General features: G+C 52.2%; 1 protein-coding gene and 1 non-coding gene across 2 annotated transcripts in view; both read left to right on the top strand.

The window, feature by feature from the left end:
* The window catches only part of FARP1 (FERM, ARH/RhoGEF and pleckstrin domain protein 1), a 303,782-nt gene extending 289,394 nt beyond the window's left edge, over positions 1 to 14,388 (top strand). The window contains exons 19-27 of the mRNA XM_020902387.2: positions 1,320 to 1,450; positions 5,477 to 5,545; positions 5,814 to 5,903; positions 6,552 to 6,634; positions 6,734 to 6,846; positions 7,287 to 7,450; positions 10,642 to 10,749; positions 11,133 to 11,284; positions 12,824 to 14,388. Of these exons, the coding sequence (XP_020758046.2) occupies positions 1,320 to 1,450; positions 5,477 to 5,545; positions 5,814 to 5,903; positions 6,552 to 6,634; positions 6,734 to 6,846; positions 7,287 to 7,450; positions 10,642 to 10,749; positions 11,133 to 11,284; positions 12,824 to 12,905 (992 nt within the window). The 3' untranslated portion in view covers positions 12,906 to 14,388. The remainder of the gene's footprint in view (positions 1 to 1,319; positions 1,451 to 5,476; positions 5,546 to 5,813; positions 5,904 to 6,551; positions 6,635 to 6,733; positions 6,847 to 7,286; positions 7,451 to 10,641; positions 10,750 to 11,132; positions 11,285 to 12,823) is intronic.
* TRNAC-GCA (transfer RNA cysteine (anticodon GCA)) lies at positions 12,100 to 12,171 on the top strand. Its single transcript has one exon. It is a non-coding gene; the product is annotated as a tRNA-Cys (tRNA).
* Positions 14,389 to 14,493: the final 105 nt, after the last annotated feature.

The following is a 14,493-nucleotide window of genomic DNA, read 5'->3' as shown; positions in this document are numbered from 1 at the left end:
GTTGTTTGTGGCCTGTTACTGTCTGCACTCCCTGGCCTGGGCTTGTAGCTCTTGGGGGCTTGTAGCTCTTGGGGCCAGGCCACTCTTCAGCCAGTCTGTACACAGTGCTCCCTCCCCAGGTGGTTCTTGACCGATTACAAGACTTTGCACACGCATTAGTATGTCAGGATCTGTGTCTCTTGTCTAAAGCATGTAAACTTAATCTTGGTTTTTAGAAAGGCAACCCAAGGGAAGATTTGGTAGAGTAATGAAGACATTGTTCCCTGGTAACTCAGTTGGTAAAGAATCTTCCTGCAGTGCAGGAGACCTGGGTTCAATCCCTGGGTCAGGAAGATCCCCTGGAGAAGGAAATGGCAACCCACTCCAGTATTCCTGCCTGGAGAATCCCATGGACAGAGGAGCCTGGCGGACTACAGTCCGTAGGGTTGCAAGAGTCGGACAAGACTTAGTGACTAAACCACCAATACCACCACCAATGAAGACATTGGTAGTTCATGCAACGGGAACAGAAATGGCTCGAGATGTGGTTTTGACTTGCTTTAGATAGCTGTCTTTAAAACAAACCATGCGGCCTCAGGCCTTGGCATATTGTATTCCTTCCGCTTGGACGCCCCACCACCACCTCCTGGCCCTTTCCCTGGCAGAATCCTCCTCCTCCTCTAAGGCTCAGTCTGTGCCTGACCCTCAAGGCCCCAACCCTGAGAGCCCATAGGTGTAGGGGAGATGTGCCCAATATTGGAAAATTTAGTTGCAGTTTTCTTTGCAGCCATCTTGGTAAACACTATAAATGAGTGCAGAAGGAAAAACCAGGACATGCTGGAATGTTTGTTGCCCAAAAGTATTAACACTATCAGTTAGACCCTTTGCCAGAAAGATCTCTTCACCCAGGATTTTTCTGTGACCTCTTTGCTCACTCTGCTCTGTTCTTTCCAGCTAATCAGGAAGGGAGAAAAATCTCTGTCCTGGGGACAAAATTCCAGGCACTCTTAGCCCCTCGCTGCTGCCCCTTTATGCCAGCAAATAATTCTAACTGAAGGACAGCTGTCCACCACCGAGCTATGAAGGGGGCATTGATGTTTTCAAGATGGTTTGCGGGAAACTTAAAGCATGCAAATCAATACATAAAGTACATCACTCAGTTTTTATTATTGAGAAATAGCATTATTGAGAAATAGCGGTATCTTCCCTAGAAGAAAGGCTTCTAACATAGTTCAGCCACCAGAGGATATTACCCTGGAGAATTAAGCTTCAAGATGTAGGGGGAAATGACCCTTGTCAGCCATGAATGCTGCAGTTTTTGTGTCTGTTTCCCTCCTCAGCTGCTTTGGCAGAGATCACGGAAATGGTGGCCCAGCTTCACGGTACGATGATCAAGATGGAGAATTTCCAGAAGTTGCATGAACTCAAGAAAGATTTGATTGGCGTTGACAATCTTGTGATCCCAGGAAGGGTAAGTTCTCTCTGCACACTCTGGAGGTGAAACCAGAAAGACTGTGTGTGCTAAGTCACTTTAGTCGTGTCTGACTCTTTGCAACCCCATGGACTACAGCCCACCAGGCTCCTGTCCATGGGATTCTCCAGGCATGAATACTGGAGTGGGTTGCCACGTCCTCCTCCAGGGGATCTTCCCCACCCAGGGATCAAACCCGTGTCTCTTATGTCTCCTGCATTGGCAGCTGGACTCTTGACCACTAGCGCCACCTGGGAAGCCCCAAGAAAGACTTGCAGTGACTTTCATTGGAGCGTTTTGAATATGGACACCCCAAAATTAAAATACGCTCCTGAAGTGGCTATCTTCCCCACCTGGGGAGACAGCTGGGGAAATGCCTTGAATATTACAGTGGCAATTCAGAAATTTTGGGTCAGAAGAAGATAGATGAATCCTTTGACTTCATATTCTGCTTTTTCCCCTTATTGATATGCTTATTTACTTTTTCCCCATCATATTCTGAGAGGCTTTGAGATTGCTTGTTTAAAAAAAAAAATTAGGTAAATGAAGATGGAAGAAAAGGAAAAAATTTTTTAAAGAATTGGGTAAAGGACTTCCCTGGTGGTCCAGGGGTTATAAGATCCCACGTGCCTTGTGGTGGCCCCCCCCCCCAAAAAAAAATTGAGTGAAGGGGCAATAGAAAGCAGAGAAGTTAGTGCACGGAAGTGTGCTATAAATTCCCATGTAAGTGGGAAAGTTAGAAATTAAAACTGTAGCCAGAACACTGTTCTGGGAGAGATACACATTCACTTATGCTATTTAACCTTTACTTCCCGATGGGGCTTCCCCGGTGGCTCAGGCAGTAAAGAATCCTCCTGCAATGCAGGAGACCCGGGTTTGATCCCTGGGTTGGGAAGATCCCCTGGAGAAGGGAATGACAACCCACTCCAGTATTCTTGGAGAACTCCATGGACGGATACCATCCATGGAGTCATAAGGAGTTAACACTTCCACTTTCTCCATGCACATGACAGGTAGGTCATTCACAGTAAAGGACCTCAACATCAAACATGCTCCCTCCAGGACAATGGGCATTTTAAACATACAGGGTAGCCTGCCTCTTTCCAACTCTCTTCCTAGGAAATAGTCATTGACCAGGAATTAAAAATAGTAGCTCCATCTCATCAAATCTCTATATGGGAACTTTCTCTACCAGCTCCCCTGTCTCAAACTACACCTAACCCAGGTTCAGAAGGGCATTTTATTTTAGCTTCTTTGATCTGTCATATACCTGCCTTAAACTTCAGGCAAATATCCCTCATCTTTTTGGGTATTGGGTCTTTCTGTTGGGAAGCCTAATTACAAAGCTGAGCAGAGTATCGGGTATAAAACTTCAGAAGAGTTATGTGGTAACTGTCAGCTGGAAATTAAAGCTGGGACTTGACTTCAGCTCTACTGGTGAGAAAATTCTGCCAGGACTCAGCACATCACAACCCGTGTTCACCCATCCATGCAGAAGCCTTTAAAGCCTTGCTGAATCAGTATAATTTTCTCTTAACTTCGGATGTTATAAAATATTTAACATATTATATTCTACACGGCAAACAGAGCATCTGTATGGAACTTCTTCTTTTGAGAAATCGTTTCCACGGTGCTGTGAAAAGAGCAGTGGATTGGAGTAGGGGGCCCTGGGTTCACTTTCTGGCTCCAGCAGAACTGGGCTGTCTCGCCTCCTGGAGTGTTCCTTTCATTCTGTAACATGGGGACCATACTCTCTCTGTCATAGGTTGTGTGTTCGTATTAGTCACTCAGTGCAACTCTATGGACTGTAGCCTGCCAGGCTCCTCTATCCATGGGATTCTCCAGGCAAGAATACTGGAGTGGGTTGCCATTCCTTTCTCCAAATGACCACAGCCTGGTGTTAATCATATGGATCCAGCCCACAGTTGCGGGAGTTTTCCTTTTGGTAGACGAGAGGTTAAGTTTTTGATTGAGACATAGCTCATCACTCAGATTGAGTTTGAGTGACTCCAAAAGAACATTTAAATCTATGGCCAGGGTCAGAGCAGGTATTATTAATTGGCCAGCTGAGAGGAATATCAATCATGACTGACTGAACATGACTTATCATTTTCCCTTTAAAGTAAATTTCCTCAGAGCCAACCAATTAGAACCTTGGAGCACAGAAATTCATCAAGGTAACTCAGAAATACTGGACACGGGTAATTGGCAACAAACCCAACAGCTGGATTGATTTCTAAAACTAACATTTGATTCCTATGCAAAGGTCCAAGAAGGTTATTTGGATCAAATGAGATACATAGTAAATATGTTACCTTTCTCTTCTCCCACCTCCATTCATTTGAAAAGACTACATATACACTTAGTATAATGTAACTGAGTACGCAGCACAGCAGGCTTCCCAGGGGGCTCAGCTGGTAAAGAATCTGCCCGCAGTGCAGGAGACCTGGGTTCGATCCCTGGGTTGGGAAGATCCCCTGGAGAAGGGGAAGGCTACCCACTCCAGTATTCTGGCCTGGAGGATTCCATGGACTGTATGGTTCATGGGGTTGCAAAGAATCGGACACAACTGAGCGACTTTCACGTTCACTTGCACACTACAGCATTGTACAGGGCGCCAAATTGTCTCCCCATATGTGGGGCTCCATCACCCACCAGCTGACCAGGTGTGGGCAAGTTCCTTAATTCATTTTGCTCCTCAGTTTCCTTATCTGAAAAACGGGGATGAGTTTACAGGCTTGTGCATGGACCTAATATAAGCAGCCAGCACATGCTAGGCACACACCGTGTGCTAATAAATCATCATTGATGAAGCTGAAGTCAGAACTGGGGTGCTGGGTACACACAGCAGGACCTGCCTTTATCTCTATGTTCTTTTGTGGATCAACCAGCTTCATGGCCCCTCAGTGTTTCAAGTCAACCCTGACGGAAATGGGAAAGAGGGATACGAGGCCCTCAGAGGGCCAGGTTCTAAGGTGGGCTGTTCCACACACCGAGGCTAGTTGATTTTATTTTTAAAATCATCGAAATAACCTGATGAGTGGAAAGACAGCTCCAGTAGGTTGGTCTACATGGGGAATTTGAAAAACTGAGATTTACAGCTGATGTTCGCGCTCCCTGCAGTCTAATTCCTCAGACAGCTTCCAGGCATAATCCTGCTACCCTCTTGCTGGGGTCAGGCTGAGATGTCCCGTCCTGGAAACGTGAGGTGTCACGCCCTGGAAACAGGATTTCTTCCAGGGCAAAAGACCCCAGCACAGTCTGGCCTGAGCCAGGCCCCGGCGTGTTTTCTGCCCTAGGCATTGTGTGCCCAAAGAGTCCTTCCAGGAGTGCAGTGGGGGTTCATCTGGTTAGACCTCAGAGGCCTGGACATTGTGAAGTTTGTTCCAGAAGGAAGCCGATTGAGCTTAAGGATATTAGGGGCCTTTTCTTTTTCTCCTGTTTCACAGGGGTTTGGGCGGGGGTGTTTAGTTTTTAATATTTTTTATTTTTTACTGATTTATTTAGCTGAGCCAGGTCTTAGTTGCAGCTTGCAGGATCTTTGTTCTACCTTGCTTGTGACTCTTTAATTCTAGAACACAGTTACTAGTTTTCGATAACCAGTGTTTTAGTGGTGAAGAAGATCCCTCTACTCAGTTGTCGCCTATGGCGTATCTCTCATCCTTGGTCCCCTGTTGCCCCATTATATCCCTCCTGGGTCCTGGGTCCTTGCAGCGGAAGCCTGCAGGAACTGGGGGCAGAGTGTACAGTGACAGGTCTCAGTATGAAGCTGCCCGTAGACCTCTGACCGCCGGCTCCCCGTCTGGTACTGGAGCTGAAGTTAGCCTCGGCCTTGCAGGTTGCTGGGAAGGGGAGGTGCTGAGAGGCAGCACAACTGGGCATTCAGTAAACAGGGGCTGTGATCGCTACAATTTTTAGCGTGAAAGGTACCGCGGTGGGTGGAAGCATCTCACATGGCTGTTGAATCTGCGCGGACACGGGTTTGCAGGCTCCGAGCCAACTCATGGGTGTGTTTTTTCTCTGCAGGAATTCATCCGCCTGGGCAGCCTCAGCAAGCTCTCCGGGAAGGGGCTCCAGCAGCGCATGTTCTTCCTGGTAAGTGGTGAGAGCAGGGCTGTCTGTCCTCACCACGATCGGTGACACGTGGGCCTGTTGAACTGGCAAGGGGCACGGGGCTGGGCGTCAGCCACCCCAGAGCGGGCATACATGGGAGGCAGGAAGAGCAGTCAGAGCTGCTCAGACTGGAGATGTTGAGGTCCACGGATTTTCACACAGCATTCTGAAAATATATCAGTCGTTTCTGCCCTTGTTGGTTTCATATGGGGCCCATTCGTCTCAGCTGCTCTTGTCCTCATTCCTCTAGTTCAACGACGTCTTGCTGTACACGAGCCGGGGGCTGACAGCCTCGAATCAATTTAAAGTCCATGGGCAGCTCCCGCTCTATGGCATGACCGTGAGTATGCGCCTGGGGCCTGGCCTGGGGAACCTGGTCCTCTGGGCTAGGAGCCAGTGACCTCACAAGGAAGGAAGGGATGGAGGGACTTGATGAGGAATTGAGAGCATCACGGGCTCCGTGAAAAAACCTGGGGCTTTGCTAGGGCTGCCCTGGACAGGCCCTGGGACAGCACTCCTCCTGCAGGTGGGATGCACGCCCCGTTCCTTCTGGAGTCAGGTGCAGAGGCAAGCTGCTGTGGGTGTAGACGTGCCTCTTACTGCCTGATGCCTGGCCCCAAGGCCCTGACAGGCTGTGTCTGCACCACCCACGGAGATAAAGACCAGGAAACCATCTTTCTCCCCAAAATGTCCCGTAGATGGGTGTCCACATTCTGTGAGCCTTGGTGGGCAAGGCAGACAAGGAGCCAGTGTCCGTAGGATTCTTTCCCTGGCTTATCCCCTAGACGCTCCTCAGTGGTCAGGGAGAGGGACGTCTACGGCTCTGCTGAGAAAAAGACAGTGCATTTTCAGTTTGCATTTACCCTCCGGATTGGGATTTTTCCGACTTGGTCCCTGGGGGCTGTAGCCAGTTCAGTGAAACGGAAAACTCACAAAGTGTGGCCTGCCCCCTGCGTGGCCATAACTTACGACCACACTCGCCCTACAGATGGAGGAAAGTGAAGAGGAGTGGGGCATCCCCCACTGCCTGACCCTGCGGGGCCAGCGCCAGTCCATCGTGGTGGCCGCCAGGTAACTCGAGGAGCCTGACCTTCGAGCTGGGTACCCTCTTTGTCCCCACCCCCACCTCCCCGTGGCCTGAAAAAAAACCTGACGTCATCTCTCCTCCAGTTCTCGGCCGGAGATGGACAAGTGGGTGGAGGACATACAGATGGCCATCGACTTGGCTGAGAAAAGCAGCGGCCCCGCCCCCGAGTTCCTGGCCAGCAGCCCCCCCGACAACAGTAGGTGCCCCAGGGCCCCGGAGGGATTAGCCAAGACGGGGAGGGACCGCTGCGGCTCTCGGAGGGCATCCTAGGCACTGAATATCGCCTTACCGGTGCGCCTCATGATCACAGTCTACGTTTGTGTTTTAAGTTAAACATCCAGGAACTGAACAGTTAGGAGCGAGCAGAGAAATCCCCTTTTCTGGGCCAGCCCTGCTGCTTGTCCGCATCTGGGGGGTGGAGAAAATACTACGAGGGGTTCCCGGCCGAGGGGCTGGCGGGACCCCTTGACCCAAGCCCTATAGGTGACTTCCTGCCCAGGGGGTGCCTAGGCCCTCCCCGTCTTTGCAATGCCTTAGGCACCCCCCGGGGAGCCGAAAGTGCAGGAAAGGCCGTCCTGCACTTTATGGAGGGCAGAGACGGACGCTCCCCTCTCGCGTCCCCCCCCACCCCCGCAGAGTCCCCCGAGGAGGCGGCGGGTGACCAGGAGTCGGAGGACGACCTCAGCGCGTCGCGCACCTCGCTGGAGCGCCAGGCCCCGCACCGCGGCAACACCATGGTGCACGTCTGTTGGCACCGCAACACCAGCGTGTCCATGGTGGACTTCAGCGTGGCCGTGGAGGTAGGGGCGGGGCGGGGCCTTCTGCGCATGCGCGCGGGGCTGCGACCAGGCGGCTGCGGAACCGCCGGGCTGCGCCTCCGTCCACCCCCAGGCTGTCTGCACGCTGATGGTTTTCTCTTGCTCCCCGGGGCCTCTTCTCTTGTGGAGTCAGTCGTAGGGCACAGACGGTCCGTGCAGTTTTTTTGCGTGTCGGCACCGGGAAGTCGGGGCTGGGTCACCCAAGCCTTGTGCTGGCGGCACCCTGGAGCCTCCCACCTTCCCTGAATCGGTGCAGGGAGGTGGTGTGGTCAGAAAGCTGGGGCCAGCCAGGGCTTTAGCAGGTGTCGTTCATGGGAGAACATGCGAGAAGCCTGCTTTCCCGCGTGGCTGGGGCCAGGAACCTTCCATAACTCTCCAAACCTCATTCTCTAAGCATCCCCCAGTCCAGATTCATAATCCCTAACCTTTCAGAAAACGCAAAGCCCAGGACGTTCTAAAACCACTAAATTACCGACAAAGCCCATTTGCATCAGGAGGCTGTTAACTTGTGGGCGCCCCTGTTTTGCTGAAGAATCAGATTCTGTGCTGTGGCCCCAGACTCCGCTGCCTGGGGTGCTAGGGAGGAGAGGCACTGGGTGATCTTTCTAAAACCTGACAAGTTCTGGATCTCCAGGTACGCCTGGTCCAAAAGATGTCACATAAGAGATGGGTGAGCCAAGAAGAGCAGTTCATTTACTTTTTGAACCAACAGTACTGGGACTGTGCCTAAGGTTTCATGATGGACGTGCTTAGTTGCTCAATCATGTCTGACTCTGCGCAACCCTGTGGACTGCAGCCCGCCAGGCTCCTCTGTCCATGGGGATTCTCCAGGCAAGAATACTGGAGCGGGTTGCCAGGTCCTCCTCCAGGGGATTCTTCCAACCCAGGGATCGAACCCAGGGGTCTGCCGCATTTCAGACGGAGCCACCAGGGAAGCCGCCTATCTTGATGGATAGGGTTGTCTGAGATGATTCTCTGGCAGGGACTGTCAGTTCCAGACAAGTGCTTTTACTGAGTTTCCCTGCTACGGATAATGTTTTAAAACCCATGCTTCCTTCTCAAAACATACTCGGGGGACTCTGTGCCCGCTGTCCCTGGCCTTTGGATGGGCTGGGCTATCAGTGAACCACCACCGCCCACCCCTGGCCTCACCGCCCCCCGGAGAGGAGGGGGCTCTCTTCCCAAGAAAATACCCATCCTCCTCCCTCCCTCCCTTCACACTTCGACCGCATCTGTTGGCAGAGCTTGCCAGCCAGAGATTTCCTCCAGGGAACAGGGATGTTTCCAGCAAGGAGGGAACAGGGAAGAAGACCCAGTGATCTTCCCTGAAGAGACACTTGATCAGATCTGCTGTCCAGGCGAGACCAGGGGGAAGGGCCTTGCCGTGCAGGAGAGATCCTCTGCCTCACTTTATGCTCACCTTCACAACGTGTAGTCAGGGCCGTAGAGAATTCGGTAAGAAACGCCTCTTTAATCCCTGGAGGCACAGAGGACGCCGCCCAGACACAGCCCTCTGGGTGAGTCAGCCTTGTGAAGAAGCCCCGTGTGCGCAGCGTCGGCTGAGTGGCAGAGCTGGTCAGTACGTGGTGACCACAGCCTCCTGCCTGGTTCTAGCCCGTCAGCGAAGAACGGGGGTTTCCATTTTTGAGTGGTTACTATAGAGATCCAAATACTTGCTGTGTGATCCTTGGAGGAAGAATCTGCTGAGGGCTGCAGCCCGTGGGAGTGAGCCCTGGGCCAGAGTGGTTTTAAGGTTGCGGTTCCAAAGACAACCGCAGCCAAGAGAAAGGTTTTTTTGGACTCGGTCTGGAGGAAGTTATTGGATTCAGTATAAAAAAATAAGCAGCATAAGGAAAGGAAAATGTGCTAATCTCCTTCCTCCACAGGGAGGCTTGCACGCAATCTTAACGCTGTTGCAGAAGCATCAAAGCACCACTTGGTTGCCGCTTTCACCTGCTGAAATTCTCGCCAGTGGGTGAGCGGCAGCCAGAAGGGGTGATGGCACACAGTCTGCGGCGCCCCTGGCCACAGGCGACAGCTCTGCTTCCTTCCTTCTCTCAGCCTAACACCCTGTTTCCCCATCAGACTGCAGGCAACCTGTTGTCAGAGCCATTTAAACTCTTCCTAACGCCCCTATGAGGGCGTTAATTAAGAGTGCCTGTTAGAGTAAATACAGAAAAGCCCCAGAGGGAGAGAGTACAGTAGACAGGTATAATTGTATATATATTTTTTATTTTGGCGAGTTTGCCCATTTCACCATTTTGAAGTGAACGATTTAGTGGCGGTGATAACAAGGCTGTGCAATCATCACTGTCTACTTCTCTTTTCGTTGAGTCTTCCTGGCAAGGAGCTGCTGGCTCGTCAGAGTCGTGGAGGTGCCTTTCTCGGGGGGCTCTGAGAGGTGACACGGGGCCTTTGGAGGGAGGGCTCGCCTGGGAGTGCAGTGATTTGAGTTCAGGAATGCCTGGCCCCACCAGTGCTGAGCAGGCCCAGGACTGGGCCGGGAGGCACCGCGCTGAAATGTTCCAGCCACGGCCACCAGGTGGCGCTCGGGAGCTGCTGGCTGGTGTGGGGCTCCCGAGAGCTTAGAATGGACAGGGACCGGTCCTTTCTCAGAGATGCCATAACAAGCACCGCCAACAGGTTTGTCCTGGAGGTCAGGACATCAGTGTGGCTAGGGGTGCAGGCTCCCTTTGAAGTCTGTGTGGCAGGAAGCTTCCTCACCTCCCCGGCTTCTGTAGTTGAGTGCCAGCCTTGGCGTTTTTGGGGTTGTAGACATCACTTGAGGCAGTCTCAGTCCACACAGGCACCGTCTTCTCCTCCTTATGAGGATGTCAGCTGTAGTGGACACAGGCCCACCTTTATCTCCAGGATGGTTTCCTCCTCATTTTACATCTGATGACCATATTACAGGAAGTAAGGTCCCAGTGGGAAGTACCGGAGAGGGGAGTTAGGGCTTCAAGATATTATTGGAGGACATCATTCAACCAGAGACAGGAAAGTTAACCCAGGTTCACACAGTCACTCTCCGAGGGTTTCGCCCCCTACCAGGGAGAAAGGTCGTTTTCGTAAGTCGTCCTCAGGAAGCCCGTTCACAGGGTCACAGCCCCGCCTGTGGATCCAGAGCGGGGGCGCCCCCACCTCTGCTCCTTCCAGGCCTCCCTGTCTTCCAGAATCAGCTGTCTGGGAACCTGCTGAGGAAATTCAAAAACAGCAACGGGTGGCAGAAGCTGTGGGTGGTCTTCACGAACTTCTGCCTCTTCTTCTACAAATCACACCAGGTAGGTGGCTGGGGTGGGTGCTGAAGGGCCCTCCCCCAGCTCCCTCTGTTCTTAGGAGACAGGCAGCTTTCCTCTGGAAGGATGTAGAACTTGAGCCACCCAGCCAGGCCATGCAAAGGCACAGCCATCAGAGACCCCTCAGGTCCAAGTGGAGGCTGGCGTTTGCCTATTTGCTGAAGGCTGGCTTCCACCTTGAAAAGGGCCATCTGTCTGCGGGCTGGACGAGGGAGGGAGGATGGCTCTCACAGGGGGCCGACACGGTGGTGTCCAGCTAATCCATCCAGGCTAGGACCTCTCAGCTAAGACTGACCGCGGTGGGGTGAGAGCTGCAGGCTCCACGCCTGCAGCCGCCTCACCCCCTCTGCTCTGTGCCCTCTCTCCAGGACAATCACCCCCTTGCCAGCCTGCCTCTGCTCGGCTACTCACTCACTATCCCCTCAGAGGCCGAGGACATCCACAAAGACTACGTGTTCAAGCTGCATTTCAAGTCCCACGTGTACTACTTCAGGGCCGAGAGCGAGTACACGTTCGAGAGGTAAGTGTGCCCTGGCGCCTGCGGAGAAAGGACGCTCTTCTCTGAGCCGTGGGCTGCCTCCCAAGCGAGTGAGCAGAGGCCATCCTGGCAGCAGCTCCCTGCAGCCTGGACGTCTGCTTCCTTCCAGAATGGGCCTGTCGTTCTAACCCTGCCGCTTGCTTAAAATGGAAGGATCCACCTGTTTTCCTGGGATATCAGCCCTTAACCTGGACGCTAGTTCCCACACTAGGCATGGCACACTTTTTGATCTCGAACTTGTGTTTTTCACTTGACGGCTGCAGTAGCTTAGTCCTATAGCCTAAAGGCTAAGTTTCAGGTCAAAAGACAACACGAGGAAGGAAAAATAATAAATTCCAGTGCCTCTGAGAGTTACCTGATCAATGAGACTGGCTCCATGGTATAGAGATCCAGGGGCTGTGGTCTTCCTTTTAGCCAAGAGATAGAACTAAAGGAGCCAGTCTAGCTCATTTGCCCACATTCAAGTACAAGTTCTGGGTCTTACGTCGTGGGGCAGGCTGTGAAAGTAGTCGTCAGTGCTGAACCACCCCTATTAGGGGCAAGTTTCTCTCCTGGCCCTACTGCCACGAGCCCTGGTGAAGTTAGCTTGCTGCAAAGAGCACAGAGGTTTAAAACCAGGATTGAAGGTGCCAGAGACATCCCAGAACAGTGGCCCCTAAGCCACACTGCCTAAAAGTGAGCCTGGGGGTCAGCAGTCCTCAAATGTGATTCTGGGTTGGGAAACTGAGATGCTGTCGCTGCTATGGCAAGGGTAATGTAGCCTGGCAGCAGTAGAAGCGTGGGATTAGGGAATGTCTTCCGTGGTGGCTCAGCTGGTAAAGCGTCTGCCTGCAATGCAGGAGACCCGGGTTCGATCCCTGGGTGGGGAAGATCGTGGAGAAGGGAATGGCTACCCACTCCAGTACTCCTGCCTGGAAAATCCCGTGGATAGAGGAGCCTGGTAGGCTCCATGGAGTCGCAGAGTCGGACACGACTCAGCGACTTCGCTTTCTTTTTCTTAAGCCCTCTAAGCTCCACAGAGGCAGGAAGCTGGGCTCACCACCCTGAGTTTTCCCCATCGGGCACTGCTGACGTTTCAGACCGGAGGAGGCTTTGTTGTTTGGGGGGGATGGGTGTGCTGAGCAGCGGCCCCTCCTCAACCCACTGGTTATACTGCAAATACGTGAATGTAGGAATTCCCGATAAGCAGGATGAGGCCCCACCCATTGTCCTGAGGAGGAATGGGCGCTGTAGCCCCACCTCGGGCATTTCTACAGGGTGAGTGTGCCCAGGTCAGTGGTTCTCAAAGTGGGTTCCTCAGGAGGAACCCTTAGTGCCTCCCCAGCCTTGATTTATCTGGGAGCTAGGAGTTCATTTACAATCTCTTCTGCTAAAATAATTATCCAGCAGGCAGTGTTGGGTCAGACTGTGTGGCTTTGTAACAACTACCAACGATCAGGAGCTGTAACAAAGCAAGCACCTTTCAGAGCCACGGGTTTATAAGAAGCAGGCCCTGACAGTTATTTCTCTTTCTTCTCCCAGATGGATGGAGGTGATCCGAAGTGCCACCAGCTCGGCCTCACGTGCCCACGCCCTGAGTCACAAGGAATCTCACGTGTATTGATGGCGGGGACACACGTGTGGATTGCTTCAGCCGTGGTGACTCTCGGAAGGCATTCTCTCTCTCCTGTATTAATGAAGCCTAGTAAAATTAACACCTGTCTGGAAAACAAACCAAAAAACACATGGTTTTGCAGCAACTCTCACCTGTCCCCACAGGACCATTTTTAAACCTTGTCTTTTCGGCTGGTAATCTCGCATCTGCACGGGCTGCACCCCGCCACCTCCGGTGCGGGCGGCGTTCTGGCCGTCGTCCCCTCGGTGGCCTCTCTCCAGCTCGTGCCAGTATTAAAACACTGTCATGGAGATGGTGCCAAATGACATTTTTTTTCCTCCACGGCTGCACCTTAAAGCAGTACCAACACATCTGTTCAACCAAAAGACAGGGCAAACGTTTTGTTTTTTTCTTAAAACTCGGGGGGGTTTTTGATTTCTAGGCTGCTGCATTTTACAAAATGGATTTTCCAGTGTTTGCAATACACATGGCACAGTCTTAATAAGCAAATGAGATCATTTTCAGATTTGGGTCCTCCCCCACCCCAGTCTTTCTACTTTTATAATGATAGGACACTAGTAGGATTTTACTTCTTTGATAAAACGAGCAATTTGCAGCATCCTTGTATCCCACTGGGGGCTTCGGGCTCCAGGGAAACGCTGGTTCCCAGACCTACTTCTTGGCGTAGGTTGACCAAATTGTTGAAGTGATGATGGCTATTTACGAGGTGTGGCGGGTTGTTCTCTGTTGAGAGAAGCTCTCTGGACTGTCGAGTGTACCGAGTGCTGTGTTGATGGGAGGGTAGTAAGCCGTGGTGTTTCGCTGTTTCACAAGCATGAGAACGTGTTATGTCAGTGGCCAGGGCCATCTGTGCTGTGTTGGGGCGTGTCTGCGCTTCCTGTGGGTGTGGGGGCCCCGGGTCGTGGTGCGTAGTCCCCCACAATCATACCTGTATCCTCCTGCAACTGTGGTTTGGAACTGCACACTCAATAGTAGTATATATATATATCGTGCCTGTCTTCACAAACCATTCTTTCCTCCTTTTTGTACTCACCACCCCCAGGCCTGGGGTATGGACGGACATGTGACATTGCACATCCTTGATAGTCGGACGACACAGGGAACAGGGTTCCAGTGACCGCTGGGGCCACCAGTCAGAATCCGTTTGCCTATCTCCGTGGGGAATCAGGTGGCTGCTATTCCCTTGATACTGTTGAGCCCCTGTGGGGGGGCGACCCATCCACCCACGGTTCCCTTCCAGCACCCCACACTGCCGTGGGGGGGCCCTCACCTAAGACACCAACGGGATGAGCCCGACTGGGGGGGCTGTGACCGGCGTACGTGGAAACACACAAATGGAGGAGGAACTTGAGATGTGTGAATCACTTGCCTTACAATCTGTACAGATGGTTTTAAGTACTAACAAAAGGGAATAAAAAAAAAAAATACCTCACGCCACAATCCAGCACACTCAAGTTTTAAGGCAAACCAACCAACCTTGTCTCGTGTCTTTTAACTGCCTCTCGGGCTGGTGGGTTGGGGAGGCAGCTGGTCACAGGGAGCGGGGATGAAGGGGTGAAGACAACCACTTGCGAAG

This window comes from Odocoileus virginianus, chromosome 8, assembly GCF_023699985.2.
Source record: "Odocoileus virginianus isolate 20LAN1187 ecotype Illinois chromosome 8, Ovbor_1.2, whole genome shotgun sequence".
In the NCBI taxonomy this organism is placed as follows: domain Eukaryota; kingdom Metazoa; phylum Chordata; class Mammalia; order Artiodactyla; family Cervidae; genus Odocoileus; species Odocoileus virginianus.
Note: the sequence above shows the minus strand (reverse complement) of the source record. Positions and strands in the feature narration are given on the sequence as shown.